Here is a 19,041-nt window from a genome sequence, read left to right on the forward strand (position 1 = left end):
GATAGTTTTGTTTTCCTTGTCTGAAAATTGCCTGTTTCTTTCCCTTGCCCATTTATCAATTGGGGAATGGATTGATTTTTTGTACAAGTGACTTAGCTCTTTATAAAATTGAGTAATTAGACCTTTGTCAAAGATTTTTGTCATAAGATATTCTACAAATTTGTTGCTTCCATTTTAATTTTGGCTGCATTCATGTTGTTTGTACAAAACCTTTTTAATTTAATGTAATAAAAATTACTAATTTTACATTTTGTAATTTTTCCTAACTCTTGCTTTGTCTTAAAATTTTCCTCTCCCAAAGATCTGACAAATATTCTATTCTGTGTTCACCTAATTTACTTATAGTTTCCTTCTTTATATTCAAGTCATTCACCTATTCTGAGTTCCTCTTGCTGTAAGGTGTGAGATGTTATTTCAAACCCAATTTCTCCCATACTGTTTTCTGATTTTCCCAGCAGTTTTTGTCAAATAGTGAAATTTTGTCCCCAAAGCTGGGATCTTTGGGTTTATCATAGATTGTCTCGCTGATGTCACTTACCCCAAGTCTATTTCACTGATCCTCTTTTCTGTCTCTTAGCCAGTATCATATTGCTTTGATGGCCACTGCTTTATAGCACATTTTAAGATCTGGTACTACTAGGCCACTTTCCTTCACATTTTTTTTTCATTATTTCCCTTTATATTCTTGATTTTTTGTTCTTCCAAATGAACTTTGTTATCGCTTTTTTCTAATTGAGTAAAAAAGTTTCTTTGTAGTTTAATGGGTATGGCACTAAATAAGTAAATTAGCTTGGGTAGGATTGTCATTGTTACTATGTTAGCTTGTTCTACCTATGCGTAATCAATGTTTTCCCAATTATTTAGATTTAGTTTTAATTGCATGGAAAGTCTTTTATAGTTGTGTTCAAATAATTCCTGTGTTTATCTTGGCAGATAGATTCCCAAATATTTTATATTGTCTAGAAAGATTTTAAATGGAATTTCTCTTTCTAACTCTTGCTTCTCTTTCTAACTCTTGTATCCTGCAACTTTACTAAAGTTGACTATGTACTGCTTTGGCTGCATACCATAGATTTTGAAAGGATGTTTCATCATTGTCATTTTCTTCAATGAAATTATTAATTGTTTCTATGATTTGTTCTCTAACCGATTTTGGAAAATCATATTATTTAATTTCCAATTAGTTTTTTATTTGCTTCTCCATGTACCCTTACTGATTATTATTTGTATTGCATTATGATTTGAAAAGGTTGCATTTATTATTTCTGCTTTTTTGCATTTGTTTGCCATGTTTTTATGCCTTAGTACATGGTCAATCTTTGTGAATGTACCATGTTGCTGCTGAAAAGGTGTATTCCTTTGTGTCCCTATTTATTTTTCTCCACATATCTATTAACTCTAATTTTTCTACAAATTCATTCACATCCCTTACTTCTTTATTATTTATTTTTTTGGTTTGATTTATCTAGATTTGATAAAGGAAGGTTCAGATTTCCCACTAGTATAGTTTTCTACCTATTTCCTCCTTCAGCTCCACTAGTTTCTCCTTTAGAAATTTGGATGCTATACCATTTGGTTGAGACCATGTTGATTACTGATATTTCCTCACTGTCTATACTGCCTTTTATCAAGATGTAATTGCCTCCCCTATCTCTTTTAATCTCTTTTAATCATGTCTATTTTTACTTTGGCTCTGTCAGATATCATGATGGCAGCTCCTGCCTTCTTTTTCTCAGTTGAGGACCAATAGGTTTTGCTCCAGCATTTTATTCTTTCCCTGTGTGTGTCTACCTGCCTCATGTGTGTTTCTTCTAGGCAACATCTGGGAGGATTTTGTTTTCTAATCCTCTATGCTATTTGCTTTTGTTTTATGGATGATTTCATTCCATTCATATTCGGTGTTATGATTGTCACTTGTGTATTCCCTAATATTTTGGTATCCTCTCCTAGTTCTACCCCTTGTCCTTTTGCTATAACCTTTTACACCAGTGGTTTGCTTTTAATCAGTCCCCCTAATCTCCACCCTTATTATAGTTCCCCTTCTGCCCCCTCCCTTTTTGTTCCTTTCTTCTTATTTTTTTAGGGTCTATTAAGTTTCCTCCCCTTTCTCTTTCCCTCCCTTTTTTATGCCCCCCAACCCCCCCCCTTAGTTTTTCCCTTCTCACTTTCCTTGTATGGTAAGATAGAATTTGTTACCCCAATGAATCTAGATGCTCTTCCCTCTCAGAATTTATTTCACTTAGAGTAAGGTTTAAGTATTATCTATTAGCATTCTCTTCCTCTCCTCATAATAGTATTCTTCCCCTTTCTTTCCCATGCATCTCTTTGTGTGATATAGATTATCCTATTTATTTTATTCCTTTAAGTTTCTCTTGGTGCCATATTCTATTCCCCCTTCATTTTTATTTTTTTGTATATCATCTTAGACCACTTATTACTGCAATCTCTACCTATGAATGATTCTTCTAATTACTATAATAATGAATATAATTTTGGAGTTACAAATTACATTTTTTCCATATATTAATCTAAACAATTTGAAACATATATTAATCTAAACAATTATTGAAGCACGTAAGGAAGAAAGTTTAAATTAAAAAAACATTTTTTTCCTTTCCCCTCTCTTTCTTATTTACCTTTTCTTGTTTCTCTTGATTTTTGTGTTTGGATATTACACTTTCCACTTATTTCTGAGTTTTTCTTTACAAATACTTGGATATCTTCTATTTTTTTGAATGCCCATACTTTCCCCTGGAAGTATATAGTCAGTTTTGATGGGTAGGTGATCCTTGTTTAAAAACCCAATTCTCTTTCCTTTCTGAATATCATATTCCAAGCATTGTGGTTCTTTAATGTAGAAGCTACCAGATCTTGATTAATCCTGATTGGTACTCCTTGATATCTCTTTTTGACTTCTTATAAAATTTTCTCCTTAGCTTAGAAGCTTTTGAATTTGGCAATTACATTTCTGGGAGTTGTCTTTTGAAGATTTAGTGTAGAGGGTGTTCTATGAACTCTTTCAATGTCCATTTTGCCCTCTTATTCAAGAACATCAGGGAAGTTTTATTAGATAGTATGATGACAAGATTTCTGTTTATTTCTGGGTTTTCAGCCAGACCAATGATTCTCAAATTGTCTCCTCAAGACTGGTTTTCATGGTCTATCATCTTGTCAGTGAGATATTTTATGTTTCCTTCTATTTTGTCAGTCTTTTGACTTTATTCTTTATGTTTTGTGACACAAAACATTTGTGACAATGTTTTGTGACATTAGTTTCAAATTGCCCAATTCTGGTCTTTAAAGACATGTTGTCTGCTATAATCTTTTGATTTTCCTTTTCAGTTTGGTCTATCCTGTTTTTTGTGACTTCCAGCTGTTTAATTTGGTTTCCAGTTGGGAGCTACTGTCTTTTAAACTGTTATTTTCTTTTTGAATTATTTCCTATTTTTCTTTTCTTTCTTTTTTTTTAACCCTTTCCTTCCATCTTAGAATCAGTACTGTATATTGGTTCCAAGGCAGAAGAGTGGTAAGGACTAGGCAATGGGAGTCAAGTGACTTGCCCATGTTCACACAGCTGGGAAGTGTCTGAGGCCAGATTTGAACCTTGGACCTCCCATCTCTAGGCTTATCTCTCACTCCACTGAGCCACCCAGCTGCCACTTTTCTTGCCAAAATTCTCATCTTTCTCATGAGTTCTGATTTAAATTTTTTAAGACCTTGTGGCAAATTTACATTTCTTTGGAATGTTTGGATGCATTTATTTGTTTGTCCTCTTGTTCTGCTATTTCCTCTGTAGTGTGGATTTTTTCTTCATAAAAATTACCCAGACTCAATGTCTTCTTCTTGTTCTTCCTGGTGTTGGGAAGTTGTTTTTCCTGGGCATTGTTTTCCGTGTCTATACTGGTTTTTCCTTCCCTTTCCAGTCATAAGTCTGATTGAGAAGGGCAGATTATCTGGGTATGGAACTAAGAAGCATGGATTTTGTCTGAGGCAACCTCATGAGACTCTGCAGCTTCTACTGTTTGCCTCCCTTCTCTGTGCTATCTCCATGCCCAAGGTCTGCGCTCTTCAGCCAACTGAATTCTCAAGTCTAGCTGCTCTCAGGGGTAGGTCTTCAGTGGTCTCATTCAGCTGCCAAATACCTAGAGGTGCCCCTTTCTTGCTAACTGATTCTAGTGCACTGGCTCAGTAGGTGGGATGGGGGAGGGTTGATCAGTTTGCATTTTGGTGGAAGCTATTTCACCCCCTTATAGTTTGGAAATGCCCAAATCCCATGTACCTTCAATGCTGTGCCCTATGGTAGACTCCCTTTGTTTATATGAATTTGTTTTTTGGGGAGGACTTTTGAGATAGTCTGTTATTGGTATCCAATAAGGAGAGGTAGAGTCCTGTGTCTACACTGCAGCCATGTTTACCAAGAAGTCTCGAGACACTCTATTTAAAATCACTCTAGACAAGATAAAATACCTCGGAATCTACTTGCCAAGACAAATTCAGGAGTTATATAAACATAACTACAAAACACTTTTCACACAAATAAAACTAGATGTAGACAATTGGAAAAAAACACCAATTGCTCATGGGTAGGACAAGCTAATATAATAAAAATGACAATCCTACCTAAATTAATTTGCTTATTCAATGCTATAGCTATCAAACTACCAAAACACTTTTTTATAGAATTAGAAAAAAAATATTACAAAGTTCCTCTGGATGAAAAAAAGATTAAGAAAATCAAAGAAACTAATAAAAATGTGAAGGAGGGAGGCCTAGCTATAAAGCAGTGATCATCAAAATTTATATGGTACTAGCTTAGAGATAGAAGGGTGGATCAATGCAATAGTCTTGAGGTAAATGGCAGTAGCAAGATAGTGTTCGATAAACCCCCAAATCCCAGCTTTTGGGATAAGAATACACTATTTGACAAAAAATGCTGGGAGAATTAGAAAACAGTATGGGAGAAATTTGGGTTAGATCAACATTTTACACCCAAGACCAAGAATAATTTAGAAGGGGTAAATGACAAATATAATGAGGGAAATCATAAACAAATTAAGTGAACATGGAATACTATGCCTGTCAGAAATCTGGGAAAGGAAGGAATTTAAGACCAACCAAGAGTTAGAGAAAACTACAAAATGTAAAATGAATAATTTTGATTATAATAATTTAAAAAGTTTCTGTACAAGCAAAACCAAAACAACCAAAATTAGAAGGGAAACAAGAAATTTTGGGGAAAATTTTATAAAAATAACTACTGGTAATGGTCTCATTTCTCAAATTTTAAATCGCTAAGTCAATTGTACAAAAAATCAAGTCATTCCCCGACTGACAAATGGTCAAAGGTCATGACTAGGTAGTTCTCAGATAAAAAAATTAAAATAATCAATAAACACATGAAAAAGTGTTCTAAATCTTTATAATTAGAGAAATGCAAATCAAAACAACTCTGAGTTACCACTTCACACCTAGCAGATTGTCCAATATGACAATAATCAAAAGTAATAAATGTTGGATGGGTTGTGGCATAATGAAGATACTAATGCATTGCTGGTGAAGTTGTGAATTAACCTAGCCATTCTGGAAGGCAATATGGAATTATGCACAAAGGGCTTTAAAAGAATGCCCACCCTTTGATCCAGCAGTACCAAAGACATAATCAAGAAAAAAAAATACTTGTACAAAATATTCATAGCCATGTTCTTTGTGGTGGCAAAAAAACAACAAGTGGAAAATGAAGGGGTGTCCCTCAATTAGGGAATGGCTGAACAAATAGTGGTTTATGATGATGATGGGATACTTTTATGCTATAAGGATTGATGAAATGGAGGATTTCTATATGAACTCGGAGAACCTCAATGAACAGATATAGAGTGGAATGAGTAGAACCATAAGAACATTGTACACAGAAAGTAAAATGTGGAATAATCCAATATAATGGACATTGCTACTAGTGGCAGTGCAACAAGTCAGGACACTGCTAAAGGATTTATTGTGAAAGAATGCTAAGCACATTGATAGAAAGAACTATGGGAGTAGAAATTCAAAAGCAAATATATATGACATCACTTATCATATGTATATATGCGTATGTGATTCGGGGTTTAGGCTTTTAAAAATCATTCTATAGCAAAAATGAATAACATGGAAGTAGGTATCAAGTGATAACATTTGTACAACCCAGTGGAATTGCTTGTTGGTTCTGAGAGAGCAAAGGGAAGAGGGGAGAGAAAATGAATAATGTAAACATGGAAAAATATTTAAAAATAAAACTTACAAAAATTTAAAAAATAGCTAACCTTCTGTTTCAGAATCAATATTTTGTATTTTTCCAAGGCAGAAGAAAAGTAAGGATTGTCCAATTGGGGTTAAGTAACTTTCCCAGAGTCACACAGCAAAGAAGAATCAGAGGAACCCAGTTCCTCCCATCTCCATACCTCTTTATTCACTGAGTTGCCTACCTGCCCCTACTCCCTCCTCTTTAGGTAAAGTCTCATACCAGTTATTTCCCTTCAAATATTCAGTGATCCCTTTATCTTTTGGATAATGGACTTCCTTCCTCCAACCTCTTAATATGTTCTTTTTCCCTTATCCCTCTTTAGATAATTTTAATTTTCTTTTTCCACATTGAAATTACTCTAGTTCTTGAATTAAAAGGAAGGCTTAGTTCTACTTAATTACTGATAGAGAGAATAGGCATTCTTCAGACTCTTTTAGGATGGAGTCCAGTCTGTACTTCAAGCATAGATCATTTCTTGCCCATTGTCCGAAAGACAAATATTCCTTACTCTTTGGAGGTCACTGAGGTCACAAATTTTCACTAACCACCATCCTTTCTGTAAGCCAAATCCTCAGTGATTTGTTGTTCTAACTTAATTAGAAAGACTTTTCACTACTTTTGAAATGTTAAAAGGTGGGGTGGATATTTGTTTATTTTTTGCCTTAAGCAATAACTTGAAATTTTTCTATGACTGAAGATATGAAAAGCTTATTTTTCTTTCTGAATTTTGTAGTTCTAGCTAACAAAATTAGAGAGGCAGGGCACAGTGGATAGAAAGTTGGCCTTGGGGTCATGATGACCTGGGTTTAAGTCTTGCCTTTGGTACATACTGGAATGAGTTATTTAAGTTCTCAGTGAAAACTCTATAAGAATACATGTTGAATGACTGCAAATGCAAATTCTGTATCAGATTGTTTACCATCTCATGGCGGGGGAGGGATTGAGGAAGGATTATGGGAAGGAGGAAGATAATTTGAAAATCAAAATTCTAAAGAAAATGAATATTTTAAAAATGTTTTTACACATAATTGGAGAAACAATATTATATAAAAAAGGAAAATGACCAAAGAAGTTAGTCTAGTCCCTCATCTGACAGAAAGGAAAGAGAGCCTAAGAAAACTTAAATGACTTCCCAAACACATATAACGGAAAAGTGGAAGAATCAAGACTGACTAGTTAGTGTTTAGTATTGGGAATTAATCCATTAAACCATGCAGATTTAGTGCATGAACTAGAATCAGGGAGACACACACACACACACACACACAAATACATGCTGAAGAACAAAGGCGTCATGGCCCAAAACACACCTAATTGCAACTGAACCAGAATAAAATGTAATTTGGAAATATTTAACAAAATAGACAAAAATACAATAAAGCATACAGAATAATAGCATATGTTGGGTTTTTTTAAGTCAACATGTGGCCCAGGGGGATTCTAATGTATGGTTCAGTGGTTCTCATTTCTATTTGAGTTTAACACCACTGCTGTAGAGCATTGCCAATCAACATTAGTTTTCTTACTAGGAAACTGCCTATCAAAGCTGTCATGAGTCTGAGCCAAAGACAAAACAAAAGAAACAAACAAAATCTCATGCATTTAAGTTCTAGGATGTCACAGATAATTGCTTTCCCTTTATGTATGATTGTACTTCATACACATTGTTTACTTATGCTCAATCCACCGATGTATTGCATTTTCCTGGATTAATGAATGGCTTCGATTTATGTTCCAATATTACACTTGGTAATTTTGGAGGGGTTCCTAACTATAATTTCATCAGTGTAGGAGATATTTGGTGTGGAAATGCTTTTCACTGATGTAGACTAGACACTTGTCTGTAATTTCAGCTTATCTGTTTGGGTTACTGAGAAGTAAAACGACTAGTTTATGTATTTATCCACAGCTTATATGTATCAGTGCCAGGATATGAACCCAAAGTTTCCAGATTTCCTGCTTCATATTATTCCTGTCATTTGCTTGAGACCTAATGGTGAGGAATAATCTTAATTTCATTTCTTTTATGGCATTTCTATAGTGTTTCGGGAGTAATTTTCGATAACCAAACGCATTTATAGATTAAATTTGTTTTATGATTTTGCCTTTGACTGCCAAATCTTTGCTTTACAAATATTGCAAATATTCCTTTAAAATATACATGACACATTTTTGGGCAAAAATTTAACGAATATTAATTGTTTCTTCTGTTAAATATGTGTTCTTTAAATTTACTTTTAATTTACTCTCTTATTACAGATTATTTAACATCACTTGAGTATTGTCAGCTCTTTCACATAGGAAAAAGCCCCTTTTGGAGAATTAAATTTGATGTTGAAAGTTTGGACATTTTTCCTTTTTGAAAGTTCTGTTTCCAATAGTCCTCTATATATTTTAAAAACATTCTTGTGCCAGGTAGGTGTCTCAATAGATAGAGATGCAGGCCTGGAGAAGGAAGTCCTAGGTTCAAATCTGTCCTCAAATATTTCCTAACTGTGTGACCCTGGACAAGTCATTTAACTCCAAATGCCTCGTTCTTACAATTCTTCTGCCTGAGAACTGATACTTAGTATGGATTTTTAAAATAGAAGGTAAGGGATTTTCAAAATATAATAAATAAGTCAATAAAAGCACTCTCTAATTTAGATCCACTGAGAACTACTTTTCCAGATCAATGTCTTCTAGAAAGAGAAGAATTCATTTCCAGAATGCAGTTGCAATATACTTTCTAAAGCTATAATTATCATTTCTTAAGGCTTGTCTTCAATCCGGAAGATTACTTACTACAAAGAGTAAAAATATATTCTTCTTTAACATGGAATAGATAGTTTTGATCACTTTCATAGTTCCCATTGCTAAGTAGCAAATTTTAGTTATACACCTCTTGATGAAGCAGTGATTACCAAAACCAGGGATATTAGTTCAGTCATGATATAATTCTTTTCATATATATATATATATATATTTTTTTTTTTTTTTAAACCCTTACCTTCCATCTCGGGGTGAATACTGTGTATTAGTTCCAAGGCAGAAGAGCAGTGAGGACTAGGCAATGGGAGTCAAGTGACTTGCCCAGGGTCACACAGCTGGGAAGGGTCTGAGACCTGACTTTCAATACACTGAACTACCTAGCTGCCCCCTCTTTGCACATATATTTTAAATAGAAATATGAGAATCAGAATAACTGATGAATAAACTGCATTTCTTGGAGATACTATGAAACAAAATAATTTTGGGATAGAAGCTGACAAATAAACACTTGATAGGCTGAAATGTATGACTTTTATTACAGATAATAGATAATCACTGGATAGAATGCTAGACCTAGTGTTAGGAAAACCCGAGTTCAAATCCTGTTTCAGAAATTATTGTGTGACTCTAGACCAGTCAAACTTCAATGTGTCTATTTTCTCATCTATAAAATGGAAATTTAAAAAATCAACTACTTCTCAGGGCAATCATGAGGATCAAATGAGATAATATTTGTAAAACTGCTTTTTAAATCTTAAAGTAGTCTATAAATGATAACCTTTATTATTATTATTATTATAGCAAATCTCATTTTGAAAAGTTTGTATGATTTAAGAAATGTAGCAGGTTTTTACTTTTTCAGGACTTGGAATATGAGCCTGGTGATAAACTTTTCATCTGTAATTGGAGGAATAAATAAGTTAATATCAGGGCAATTAATTCTTCAGAGGAACTCACAATTTTTAAAAGAATTAAGACCAAGAGAGTTTACAATGAGTTTCAGTAGAAGCATTGACCATGATAAAATCAGATATTTGAATAAAAAATAATTAACTAATTAATAATAATCATTTATTAAATTTGTTATTAGGCATTATGTTAAACCCTAGAGATTCAAAAGCAGAAATGAAAGCTTCTGCCCAGAGGGAGCTTGCATTCCATCAAGAGATGTACTAAAATATAACTTCCACTAGTAGTTTGGCATGTAAGATTTCCTTGAGTTATATTTGAAATCATCATTTTGTTTATTGTATTTAATTAGTCAGATTCAGTGTTAATATATCGCAAGACGATGTAGATCTGGGTTCTAGCTTTCATTCAACAAACATTCAGTGCCTATAATGTCCTATGCACCTCTGTTTTCCAATTTTCTGAGTGTTTGTGAATACAAATGAAGTGTCTTCCATAATGCTTCTGAAAACAGGATTAAAACTAGTTATTTTTCAAATAAATGTTTACATTAAAACTTTTTTTGGGTTGGGGAGAAGACTTACTGAGTCCATAACATTTCTTCTCTAAGCTCGTTTGTATTTAGTAATTTCTTGTTGATTTTCAACCAAGTTCCAGGCATGTGAATAGTAACCACAAATTTCTTCAACCATTGTTTTAGTGAGAACTCTAAGAAATATAAGGTCTTCATAGATCCATTACACACTTAAACTGGAATAATTTCATTCCAATTGTAATTAAAACAAATTGTAAGTGATATTTAATAGGAAATTTCAAGTCACAGATCTACAGAATTTGAGAGCTGGTAGGGATATCAGTGGCCATCCAGTTCAAACCATGCAATTTTAGGATAATGACATTACATAATAGATATATTTTAAAGAAATTCTAGAAAAAAAGGAGAAAAGGGAACCATAGACAAGTTTTATTCTTTCTTGCACAGAACTAAAATCTACATCAGGCAAAAAAGGAAAATTCATTACTTGGTAGTAGAAAGACTTGCATTTTTGCTGTATTTAAAACTTGTTTTTAATTTTTTTTTCAGTTTGCAAATTAAGCATTGAGGTAATGTCCTCAATATAATATTAATCTAGCAATGAATTCACTAGAAATTAATGAACAGGATACAGCCAGTTAATTAGCATTGATATGATTCCTGCAGTGATGGAACTCAACAAATTTTAGGCAGGACATCTTGCAGGGGGTAGAAGACAAAAAGATATACAATACAAAGACCATTCAGGGAACTTTCAGCTTAGTGGAGGAAGTCAACACACAAAAAGGTGAAAAGTGTGATGGTTTGAGGTTGGGAAGGAGGTATCCCAGAGAGTCGAAATGATGGTGGAGTCAAATACAAGCAGCGGTAGGTTATGAAGAATTCCCAGGACTTCTGAGCCCTTTTTTAAATAGAAGCTTTGGAAGGAGTTTTTGTTACTTGCTCCAGTCCTTCAATAAGGGATATAGAGGATACTGGAGTACTCTTATTACCAGTACAGATAGATGAAAACCCTGCTTGATGCTGAGTTGCCTGGTTATGAGCTTTTTTCTGGGTAGGGGTGTTAGGGTGTGCAGGGGCAATGGGCTGCTGATGGTAGATGAATCCAAAAAATGCAACTGATGGGAAATGAATATCAAAGAAGGTGTACTTACAAGGATGATAGTTGGAAGAAAATATAAATATATATTTACAAATATATAAATATGCACAAACCTGACTTTGAACAATGAGCTTTTTTTCTGGGAAGTAGAAAAAGCATGCACAAAAACTCAGCAGGAAGCCAAAGATAGAGCCATCATGGGGCTAATAAAATAAAATATAAATAAAAAAAATAAAAATAGAAAATAGAAAAGTAGTTGCAAATGGGGTCCAGAAGTAGGAACTATAGTCACTAACCAAAGAGTAATTCCTTCTCCATTCATTGTGAAAGGAATTGCTTGTACACAGTATTGTTTATAAGTGCATGTCAGTAGTGTCCTTTTTTAATGTGATGTGAACTTACTGTGCTTCTGAGACAGAATGTGCCATTCTAAAAATTAAATGTTATACAAATTTCCCCTTGATATGTGACCAATGAGATCACCAGGTTTTAAAATTATTTATTATAAGGGAGGCATACAAAGAATACAATTTTTAAAAAGGGGTCTGGTATCATTGAATCTTTTATTTTATCTTTCATTATTGGATCTTTCATTGTTGGATCAAATTTATAACCAAATTATATTAACAAGAAAACACTTTTAAATTTGTCTCGTTCATTTCTCCTTAGATGAACAAATGGATGCTTATTGTTTTGTGAGAGTTTATGGTAGATGGACAGAGAAAGACGATTAGACAGAGAAAGACGATCAGACAGAGAATGAGAGAGTGTCTTAACCACAACCCTGTGCTGGTATCCTTTTCCTGTGCCTCAGCATTCTAGCACTCCTTTTTGTGTCTTCTTTCATTAGAATGTGTTCTCTGAGGGTAGGAACTATCTTGCTTGGTTGTATTTGCATCCCTAGTGCTCAGATCATATCAAATATTTAATAAATGTTTCCTCCATCAATATATCTTTTATTTTATTCCTTTTATTTTTATGTCTGTTTTTTTCTAGTATCATAATACTACTACATTTAATATTCTATGGTCACTATACCTTGGAGGTAAGAACTCTGAATGGGAAGGAAAGCAAAGCCTATGTACCAGATCTAGTGATGTGGCTTGTATACAAACAATTCTAAATAGCATTTAAGTACAAAAAACTCTATGTGAGCACAATTCCTAGTTTATATCAGAGTGAAAATAGAAGTAGACAAAGCTGGGTATTTCTTGGTAAATTGCTTAACTTTTCTGCAGCTGTTTTCCAAATGCCCTTATTTATAAAATGAGAATAATACCTATAAACATGTGGTACAGTTGTGGTAGAGAGATTATTTTGTAAGCCTTAGAGAACTGTGTCATTGTGTTTACGTATATGTGTAGCTACATGGCACAGAACTTTAGTCCTCAGATACCAATTCTTTTCATATATATATATATATTTTTTTTTTTTAAACCCTTACCTTTCATCTCGGAGTGAATACTGTGTATTAGTTCCAAGGCAGAAGAGCAGTGAGGACTAGGCAATGGGAGTCAAGTGACTTGCCCAGGGTCACACAGCTGGGAAGGGTCTGAGACCTGACTTTCAATACACTGAACTACCTAGCTGCCCCCTCTTTGCATATATATTTTAAATAGAAATATGAGAATTGGAATAACTGATGAATAAACTGTATTTCTTGGAGATACTATGAAACAAAATAATTTTGGGATAGAAGCTGACAAATAAACACTTGATAGGCTGAAATGTATGATACCAACCAGCTGTGTGACTCTGGGCAAGTAACTATACTTTTGTCTGCTTCCATTCCCTAATCTGTAAATGTTGGGGTAATAATAGCATTTAACTCCCAAGGTTGTAAATATCTATATCTATATCTATATATATATATATATATAGAGAGAGAGAGAGAGAGAGAGATTGCTTTGCAAATCTTAAAATTGCTATATAAATAACAGCTATAATTATTATGAATGTACCATTTTAATGTCTTAAAACTCTGCTAAATGTGTCACCCTAGGACCCTTCAAGGGAGAAAGAGTATTATAGGCTTTGAGTTGTTGGAGGGTGCTCCTGCATTTGATAGGTAAAGGGGGGTGGATCAGGAGGTGTATGGGGAAAAGGGTGATTTGTTAGAGTAAATGAGACATCTACAAAGTAACTCAGGTTATTTGGTTCTATAATCTCCATGTATCAATAGTCCTCTGGATTTCCAAAAAAGGAAAATACTTTAATTCATAGTTGAGGCCCAACATGTGCTCTAAGTAGTTCTAATCAGTCCAGAGACTCTCAAAGGCAGTGAAATTAAATACACTTACTGGTTTGATCAGTGATTTTATCCCTATAGGGAAGAAATTTCTTCTATCCAAGGCAGCAACTTCTCTGCAACTTGCGGTCTTAGAATTACCTCACATTATGTATAGTATTAAATATATATGTATATATATATATATACATATATATACTCTCTTATTAGTCGACATTGATTTTTCACATTTTTAAAGATTAAACTTCAAAGATAAGATCAAAAAACTAGATAACGACTGTAAAGAAGAGGAAGAAAAAGAGATAAAAATGACAGAGGTAAATCCAAGTTTATGACTTTTTTTTTTTTTTGTTCTAATTTGTTAGGAACTATACTTGCTTTTGTCTTTTTTGTATTCAGCTGCCCCAAACTGTAAAATGAAGGGCTTGGTCTAGCTAATCTTTAAGGTCTACTTGGGATCCTTTTAATGTGGTTGAGAAGCAACACCAGGCATGGACATTTCCAGAGAGTTGGACGCCACAAGTGCTGTGCCCATCGTGGAGGAGGAGAAGAACATTCTTGCAAGAGAAGGATGCAAATATATGTATATATATACATAGATATCTATATACATAGATAGATAGATAGATAGATAGATAGATAGATAGATAGATAGATAGATACATATATATATACATACATACATAGATAGATAGATAGATACATATATATATATATATATATATATAAATTCAGCGTTCTTTCTAGAGTTTAGCGCTTTAATTTATCAACTAAATAACAATGAAGTAGTTTTTAAAAAAGGTTCCCAGTAACACATTCATAGGGACACACACCCAATAGCGGGACTTAATAACTTTTAAATGGTGCCAGGCACCCGGGAGAACCCTGGTTAGAGATCTGTTGGGAGCAAAAGGCTAATGCACATGGAAAGGAGTGAGAATCCTCAATCCCGGGAGACCACGTATCCCAAGGACTGCCCCTTACAATCCCCCTCCTTCATTCAACCTTCTCGGTCCAGATCCTCTTCCTTTCTCCTCACCCTGCAGGTTACCAGAGCAGAACTAAGTGACTAAGAAAGCTTCCCAAAGTTACTATGTTGTTGGAGGCTAGAGTACGTTCCGTGGCGAGTTAAAAGGAAGAGAGAGGGGACTTTCCCTCTTTACCCCCCACCCCACCCAACAGGGTCCATCTAATCTCCTTCCTCTATCCCTCTAGAGGACACTCAGTACCCGCCAGTTTTAGTGCTAGTCTGAGCAACATCTATCCAGGGGAGGAGCACAAAGGAAGAGTAGCCTATGGCTGCAGAATTCTTTCTGATAGACCCACTTCTCACCTCCCCCTCTCCACTCCTCTTCCTTCCCTTCTCTCTGAACTCCCCCTCCCCACTGCCAGACCTCCCACGCTTCCTCCTTCTAGCCCCACTGCCAGCCCAACCAGTCGGAAGCTACGAGAAGAGGTCCAGCCCCGCGAAGGCGGGAGTGATCTCCTAGCTCCGAGAGGCTGGCAGTCAGGCAAGCGGACGGGCAGGCGGGCAGGCGGCCAGCGCCCGGGTTGGAGGTGGAGGTGGAGGTGGAGGTGGGGGTGGGCGAAGAGGGTGAGTGCACGTCACGTGCACGTTCCCCAGACCCAGGATAAATGTCCCAGAGCAAGAAGGAACCCGGGAGAAGCGCTCAGAGCAGGGGCTGGGAACCGAGCAATCCGAGTGGAAAGAAAGACAGCGAAGTGTTCGAGCCTGCCCCAGCCCCTGCTTTGCTTTCTCTCCGCGGCCCCTCGAGAGATAAAGAGCCCAGAAGGCTGGGGCGCCCACCCTGGCAGCCGAGCCAAGCAGTCCCCGCTCCACCCCGGCTCCTGACTTTGAACTTCCAAGCGCTTTCCTTCCCAGCCAACTTCTTTCGAGGCTGCCAAGGGGGCAGCTGAGGGCGCTTCTTTCCTTCCGGGCGAGTGCAGCAAAAAGCCACTGCTTGGGCTTTCCCTGACAGAAGGCATCTTTGATCACAGTCATTTGTGGACCTTCAATTTGGGTCGCTAAGAAATCGGAAAACTCTACTGTAGTTGGGGGAGGGCAGGCAGACAGGCAGGCAGGCTCACAGTAGTTCAGCGTCCTAGCTCTTAACAGTGGACTTCACGCTGGAGAGGTAAGGGCTTTTTTTTTTTTTTTGGCCAAGAACTCTACGGACAGTAGGAGGTAGCATCTTCTCACACCTTCTTGCTTACCTTTAATTTCTACATTTTTTAAAAGGTAGTTAGTTAATCTATAGGGAATTAAAGGCAATGGAGGATACAGTCCTTGAAAAGTAGGAGATTCTCAGGAGTTTTTCTCTCCTTGGGAGAGTCGTTCTCTGGCTCTTCTTTTGTCTTGTTCTTTCCACTTTGGGTTGGTTATCCATGAAGTGCGCCCAAGGGAGTACGGGAGGAAAGAGGGCACCAGAAGTCACCAACTGATTTAGAGAAAGCTTGAGCTTGCGACACCTAGGAGCCACTGGCAGATTCGTGTGCGGACCATGAGAAAGGCACACACTTTCCAGGGAATAAGGATTTTCAATTCTTTGGGGAGGGGAAAAAACAAACAAACGATACACGTGGGCAGGATGCTCTTTGAATTGGTAGTGGTAGTTGTAGGTAGTACAATTCAAATCCAATATGCAAACGTATGTAAAAAAACTGCATTATGAATTTATTTAGAAAGAGTAGAGTGATAGCTTCTCACCACCGTGCTCCAGAAACGAAATGTGTTATTTTTTTAATAATTGTCACCAAAGGCATAGACTTTAAAAGTTCCCTCAAAAACCAATCCACCCAATCATTGAGTTTCTTTATCTTCAATTTTTCACCTTCAAAACTTTGCATCAGCAATGCCAATATTTCATGTAAAGTTGATATGATGGGACTTCTCAGATTTGGGTGCATCTTTAAAATGAATGTGAGAATGTTCAGTTTTTACTGTTGATCTTAGAATGTTATAATTTAAATATGACCTAAAACGAAACTAATTTGATTGGTAGTGCAGATAATCCTATCTTGGGTTTCACTTGTACCATTACCACCATTTTGAGTTATCTGAAGTCTTAAACTTAAAACTTTTATTTCTTCTAGTTTTTCACCTATTTAATTTTTAACTTAATGTACACAATTTGGAACATAATTGCACAAAAGCGCTTTTCTATATATACGTGAAATCTATGTTATATAAAGTTATAATAATGAAGATAGCTTATTTAGAAACCACAAATAATGGATGTCCCTTTCCCGGCAATTTATAAATCGTTTTCTCTCTTTTTTTTAATAATGAAAATTAATTTCATCCTAAACTTGTACCTTAATCACTTAAATTTCATTCATGCCTTTAGAGACAAGGAGTGGAAGGAAGACTTTACCTTGGAGTTTATCCTAGGGGAATACTGAAGTCATTCATGATGAAGTGTGCAGCACAAGAGTGGCTCAGAATAACTGCATTGCTATTCATTGCTAATACTATTCCAGCAATGATTGTTCCCAATGCTACAGTTTTGGAGAAACTTTTGGAAAAGTACATGGACGAGGATGGTGAGTGGTGGATCGCCAAGCAAAGAGGGAAAAGGGCGATCACAGACAATGATATGCAGAGTATCTTGGACCTTCATAATAAATTAAGAAGTCAGGTGTATCCACCAGCTTCTAATATGGAATATATGGTAAGGACATATTGGGAGTGGTTTTCACAGAGAAATGTTCATTGATGCTTTCTTTCAGCACCACAGTTTAATGTCCTAGTGGTTATTTGCTAAGTTACACTTTGTAAGAAGTATAAAAAGTTTTCTATGGTAAACTCTCACACTGATTTTTTATGTTAACTTTTTATGGGTTTCTGTTATTTGTATTAACTTCTTAAATTTAAAAATGAATAAGCTTTATCTGGCTAAATTATTTGAGTCCTTTTTATGAGAAGATACTGTCCAGTTGGTCCATTTTCTTTTTACAGTTCAGAGGCATCATCCCTTAGGAACTTAAAGTAACTAGAGCACTTGAAAAGATTTAGGGCTATATAATAGGGGAAAATATACTTCTTGATATAGGTCACTAATATGAATGTTCTGGTAAAAATTAAATAGATTTATTAGGAATGTTTATCTAAAGATTTGACACATTGATGTTTTTACTTCATATCTATAGTGTCTGATTTGCAAATATTTATAATGTGAGTATACTTTAGATAAAGCAACAAGTATAGAACCATATATTCAAAGAAGCTTTCCCCTTTTTTCCCCTCCAATTGTTTTAACTTATTCCCAGAGCAAAATAAGAAAGAATAGGGAAGTAGTTTAAATTTTTAAGGCCCCAAGGGTACACAGAAGTAAGAAATTGATTGGTATCCTAGTGACTTAGAACATTAAGCACTTATTGAACATTCCATTAGCAAGGGATAGTGTTAACAATAGAAATATATGATAAGACGTTTTAAATATCGATGATGTTTAAATCTGCTTTGAAATCATTGACCAGTGGGTTAGCTTTGGGTGACCTTTTCAAATTCTAAAGGTAAAGATGTTTAAATCATTTGCAAACATCCCAAAATGATCTCAGAACTAATTTCCATGAGTTCTTAGGATTCAAATATTCATTTAGCCAATTATGAAGGAAGGCTTATTCTTTTAAAAAATAATAGCATTTAGGTTCAGTCAAAAATGATAAACTTACTTATTTCAATGTATTGAAAAGAAAACAGAAGCCAAGGTTATTTTTTTATGGATAGTATGTGTTGCCTCAAATTTATGTTTCTTTTGTGAATGTTAAAGCACACCATTTCTTTTGTATTTCATTGCATAATTCCAAATAAGCTTCTCATTGGAAAGAAAAACAGAAATACTCTTTTTTAATTTGTACCATATATGCTTCTGGGCATCTGAAGAATGAATTGATTTCTAATTAAAACAAGATTACAGGCTGGTGCAGGGAAAGGGGAACTTTTTAGGAAGATATTTAGAAAGATGATCTCCAGATTCTCAACATAGTTTGCAGCTTTACATTGCAGAAACATACAGAAGTTATAAAAGAGTGTAGTTCTCTCTATTTGTATGTATGTGTATGTTTTATATCAAAATTCCAAAGTTAACAAATGCTTGTTGTAGGAAGTTTGTTATAAAAGTTTAGATATCCTCCTTGTTTAGTTTAACTGGTTTATCTTAGCCTTGAAGTGGAGATCCAGAAACCAGACAGGATTTATGTTATGTTGCCTCTAG

The 19,041-nt window shown here is 35.2% G+C and overlaps 1 protein-coding gene across 2 annotated transcripts in view; it reads left to right on the forward strand.

Moving 5' to 3' along the window:
* The first annotated feature begins 15,211 nt into the window (after window positions 1–15,211).
* Window positions 15,212–19,041, forward strand: part of CRISPLD1 (cysteine rich secretory protein LCCL domain containing 1) — a 52,806-nt gene continuing 48,976 nt past the window's right edge. The window contains exons 1-2 of one of the 2 annotated variants that reach the window (XM_001367488.4): window positions 15,212–15,960; window positions 17,173–17,496. In XM_001367488.4, the coding sequence (XP_001367525.2) occupies window positions 17,236–17,496 (261 nt within the window). In that variant the 5' untranslated portion in view covers window positions 15,212–15,960; window positions 17,173–17,235. Of the gene's footprint in view, window positions 15,961–17,172; window positions 17,497–19,041 lie in introns of those variants that run through there. The other variant, XM_056824118.1, reaches the window with a different exon arrangement.

This window comes from Monodelphis domestica, chromosome 3, assembly GCF_027887165.1.
Source record: "Monodelphis domestica isolate mMonDom1 chromosome 3, mMonDom1.pri, whole genome shotgun sequence".
Classification (NCBI taxonomy): domain Eukaryota; kingdom Metazoa; phylum Chordata; class Mammalia; order Didelphimorphia; family Didelphidae; genus Monodelphis; species Monodelphis domestica.